This window comes from Mizuhopecten yessoensis, unplaced genomic scaffold (assembly GCF_002113885.1).
Source record: "Mizuhopecten yessoensis strain PY_sf001 unplaced genomic scaffold, ASM211388v2 scaffold5971, whole genome shotgun sequence".
Taxonomy (NCBI): Eukaryota; Metazoa; Mollusca; class Bivalvia; order Pectinida; family Pectinidae; genus Mizuhopecten; species Mizuhopecten yessoensis.
In genome coordinates, this window is record NW_018406315.1 from 112,755 (window position 1) to 117,894 (window position 5,140).

A 5,140-nucleotide genomic window follows, 5' to 3' on the forward strand; every position below is an offset into this window, starting at 1 on the left:
GTTTTTTAATACAATTGACCCCTGTGACCTTGAATATAATTGAAGGTCATTCATTTGAACAAACTTGGTAGCCCTTCACCCAAGCATGCTACTGGCCAAATATCATCTCCCTGGGCATTTTGGTTATTGAGAAGAAGATGTTTAAAGTTTTTGACATATTTGACCCCTGTGACCTTGAAAATAGGTGAAGGTCATTTATTTGAACAAACTTTGTAGCCCTTCATCCAAGTTTGCTTCTGGCCAAATATTGACACCCTAGGCCTTTCGGTTATTAAGAAGAAGTCGTTTAAAGTAAAATATTGACGCCGGACGACGGACGGACGACGGACGGACGGAAGGACGGACGACGGACGTGCCAGGTGAGCTAAAAATAAATATGAAATATTTTATGGTACATGTATAAAAAAAAATATAGTAAAAAATACAAGGAAAATAAAAAACAAAATATTTCCATACCAACATAAGGTGACAATTCAACATATCAGAATTTTGGCTAATATTCTGTTAAAACATGTTTTCCAGAAATAAAGCTTGATGATTCCAATTCAAAAGTTTCTTCAATGAATGACAATGAAGTACAATTTAAATAAGTGACCAATAAAGTGTTTCATTACAAAAATTGTTCAAATATTTTACAATACACCTGTAAGTCATAGATAAAAAGAAAAAAGATGACCATCTGATAACTAAAGCTACTCTTAAACATGTTTGACTCTATGATATCAATACAAGTGAGCATGTCACCCATCCAGCCTGACCAAGCTTGACATTGCTGAAGAAGTGAGCATGTCACCCATCCAGCCTGAACAAGCTTGACAATGCTGAACAAGTGAGCATGTCACCCATCCAGCCAGACCAAGCTTGACATTGCTGAACAAGTGAGCCTGTCACCCATCCAGCCTGACCAAGCTTGACATTGCTGAACAATGGAGCATGTCACCCATCCAGCCTGACCAAGATTGACATTGCTGAACAAGTGAGCATGTCACCCATACAGCCTGACCAAGCTTGACATTGCTGAACAATGGAGCATGTCACCCATCCAGCCTGACCAAGATTGACATTGCTGAACAAGTGAGCATGTCACCCATCCAGCCCCTGACCAAGCTCAACATTGCTGAACAACTGAGCATCTCACCCATCCAGCCACTGACCAAGCTCAAGATTGCTGAACAACTGAGCATCTCACCCATCCAGCCTGACCAAGCTTAACATTGCTGAACAAGTGAGCATGTCCCCCATCCAGCCACTGACCAAGCTCAACATTGCTGAACAACTGAGCATGTCCCCCATCCAGCCACTGACCAAGCTCAACATTGTGAACAAGTGAGCATGTCACCCACCCAGCCACTGACCAAGCTCAACATTGCTGAACAAGGGAGCATCTCACCCATCCAGCCACTGACCAAGATGGACATCGCTGAACAAGTGAGCATCTCACCCATCCAGCCACTGACCAAGCTCAACATTGTGAACAAGTGAGCATGTCACCCATCCAGCCACTGACCAAGCTCAACATTGCTGAACAAGTGAGCATCTCACCCATCCAGCCTGACCAAGCTTGACATTGCTGAACAAGTGAGCATGTAACCCACCCAGCCTGACCAAGCTCAACACTGCTGAACAGGTAAGCATGTCACTGGATAAGCTAGCTTGTCAGTAAGGCAGTATTTTCACCTGTTATTCCTTGGCTGTTACACAGTGTAGCTCATCCTACCCTGGAATGTTGTTTAAATCAAACTTTAAGCAAACTATGAAGATATATGACCATTTAATCTCAAAATGTCTTAAAAATGCATGGATACATTTACCAGTGATACACCCTACCTATAACTAACATAATGTCACACACATTATATATCTGTAGGAGCAATTTGATAATGCCATTACCCTCTTGTTATTTGCTGTTATCAAGACTGTAGACAAGAAAACGATAACACTTCAAAGTCACACACAAAAATGACTGTACTACAGAAGTGCCACTTTTTACATTGAGTATTAAGCTCAACACTGAAGTTTGTTTTCCAGATCATCCATTTATTTCAGTTTTTCTTGCAAAGATAGCAGAACTCCATAGACTGACATCAGTAGAAAGAACTTATATATCAGACAAATTACATACCACCAAATATCATACTAACATATTTATCTGGAGTTCTTAAGGATGCCCGACTCGATTCCACAAACTTGTCCATTATATAGATGTTATCCTCAATCAGTATTGCACAGAGATTATCTAGCTGGGAGAGAATGATATTTCACTTCTGTCGTTTATAGATTTTACTGGCAAAGTCTGTAAACACCTCCTTAGGGAGCTGGCCCTGGAATGACTGGATGTCCTTAAGGAGCTGTCTGTAACTCTCCTCCTCATAGTCCCGGTATAACTGTTCCAAGTCTAAGTCTTTGTACACTGCCTTCACCTTCAACACTTTGTCTTCCTCTGGCTGTCCATAGTTCTCCTGGTCACGAGTCCAACAATACAAATAATTTATACAATTACTCCATGAATATACTTAGGTATAAGTAAGATAAGTTTTCTCCATTTTTCTGTTTCAATTTTGTAAGTGTGCACTTTTGGTAAACTGGTGTTTCCACAAACTTAACAATATGATATAGTAATTAAAAAACCTAGAAAAGACAATGCTGACACCTATCAAAGATAGGTTGTTGTGTAAGTGCAGATGATTTAATTTGTAAGATTTTTCCATTGAGTATGTACATATTTACCTGTAAAATCGGTCTTTATTTCTTCACTGTAATCAAATGTAATATCTGTGCAGGTATGTATCTTACCTGTAAGTAATCTCATTATTGAGTAGGTATGTATGTATCTTACCTGTAAGATCTGTCGTTACTCTGTAGGTATGTATCTTACCTATAAAATCTGTCATTACTGTGTAGGTATGTATCTTACCTGTAAGTAATGTCATTCCTGTGTAGGTATGTATTTTACCTGTATGTAATGTCATTATTGTGTAGGTATGTATCTTTCCTATAAGTAATGTCATTATTGTGTAGGCATGTATCTTACCTGTAAGTAATGTCATTGCTGTGTAGGTATGTATTTTACCTGTAAGTTATGTCATTATTGTGTAGGTATGTATCTTGCCTATAAGTAATGTCATTATTGTGTAGGCATGTATCTTACCTGTAAGTAATGTCATTGCTGTGTAGGTATGTATTTTACCTGTATGTAATGTCATTATTGTGTAGGTATGTATCTTACCTATAAGTAATCTCATTATTGTGTAGGTATGTATGTATCTTAACTGTAAGATCTGTCGTTACTCTGTAGGTATGTATCTTACCTATAAAATCTGTCATTACTGTGTAGGTATGTATCTTACCTGTAAGTAATGTCATTACTGTGTAGGTATGTATTTTACCTGTAAGTAATGTCATTATTGTGTAGGTATGTATCTTACCTATAAGTAATGTCATTATTGTGTAGGTATGTATCTTTCCTATAAGTAATGTCATTATTGTGTAGGTATGTATCTTACCTGTAAGTTTTGTCATTTCTGTGTAGGTATGTATCTTACCTGTAAGTAATATCATTACTGTGTAGGTATGTATCTTACCTTTAAGTAATTTCATTATTGTGTAGGTATGTATCTTACCTATAAGTAATGTCATTACTGTGTAGGTATATATCTTACCTGTAAGTTCTGTCATTACTGTGTAGGGATGTATCTTACCTGTTAGATCTGTCGTTGCTCTGTAGGTATGTATCTTACCTGCAAGTTCTGTCATTTCTGTGTAGGTATGTATCTTACCTGTAAGTAATGTCTTTACTGTGTAGGTATGTATCTTACCTGTTAGTAATGTCATTACTGTGTAGGTATGTATTTTACCTGTAAGTAATGGCACTATTGTGTAGGTATGTATCTTACCTATAAGTAATGTCATTATTGTGTAGGTATGTATCTTACCTGTTAGAGCTGTCGTTGCTCTGTAGGTATGTATCTTTCCTGTAAGTTCTGTCATTTCTGTGTAGGTATATATCTTACCTGTAAGTTCTGTCATTACTGTGTAGGTATGTATCTTACCTGTTAGATCTGTCGTTGCTCTGTAGGTATGTATCTTACCTGTAAGTTCTGTCATTTCTGTGTAGGTATATATCTTACCTGTAAGTTCTGTCATTACTGTGTAGGTATGTATCTTACCTGTAAGATCTGTCGTTGCTCTGGTGCAACCTTGGCAAGAGCCTGTACAATTAACCAGCTACATTTGTTGTCCTGGATATCAGTCCCAATTTTACCTATGACCTCTGGATCACCATAACAATCCAGGTAGTCATCCTGTAACACATAAATCAGGGCCATCTTACCTGTCAATGTGTGACTGTTACATATCACTATAGAACTGTACAGTTTTTGTGTTTCACACGCTCTGCTTGTATATAACTTTAAGCGAGAGTCACGCGGGAGCAAAGGACAATAACATCGATGACAACACAAAGTTATTACATAAACTTCATGGTATTGGATCAGTTAACAAACACACAAACTGCAGCTCGCGGTGAGTACCCTAAACCCAGGAACAAGTTTATATATAGACACTGTTCCTCTGATGTGTTAGTATGACGCTATGTAATGCTGTGTAGATAAACAGCAATGTTTGTTTACCTTTGTATATAGGTGACGTCGTGTGATGTGTGTACGCACGTCGAGATGCGTGGTATCATTGTTTATATTTAGAAATTCATATAAATAGAGTGTTAGGTGTAAGTATTTGTTCCTGCTCCACATAAGATTGTCATATATCAGTCATATGTATCATAAAGTAAGGGTCAGGCTGCATATATTGCTGTATATGGCTGGTATTGTACGGTAACAGTATAAACGCCTGACTCATTGATGGCAGTGATTACTGTGAACCCCTCTCACGGTCAGATGGCAGTGATTACTGTGAACCCCTCTCACGGTCAGATGGCGGTGATTACTGTGAACCCCTCTCACAGTCAGATGGTGGTGATTACTGTGAACCCCTCTCACAGTCAGATGGCGGTGATTACTGTGTGTTATGGCAGAGGTGTATACACTAGATACTTCTCACAGTCAGATGGTGGTGATTACTGTGAACCCCTCTCACAGTCAGATGGTGGTGATTACTGTGAACCCCTCTCACAGTCAGATGG

At 38.5% G+C, this 5,140-nt stretch overlaps 1 protein-coding gene across 2 annotated transcripts in view; it reads right to left on the bottom strand.

Moving 5' to 3' along the window:
* Positions 1–377: 377 nt before the first annotated feature.
* Positions 378–5,140, bottom strand: part of LOC110451367 (farnesyl pyrophosphate synthase-like) — a 30,148-nt gene continuing 25,385 nt past the window's right edge. For both annotated transcript variants that reach the window (XM_021499337.1, XM_021499336.1), the window contains 2 exons: positions 4,167–4,301; positions 378–2,459 (listed from right to left, as the gene is read on the bottom strand). In XM_021499337.1, coding sequence (XP_021355012.1) covers positions 2,259–2,459; positions 4,167–4,301 — 336 coding nt within the window. In that variant the 3' untranslated portion in view covers positions 378–2,258. The remainder of the gene's footprint in view (positions 2,460–4,166; positions 4,302–5,140) is intronic.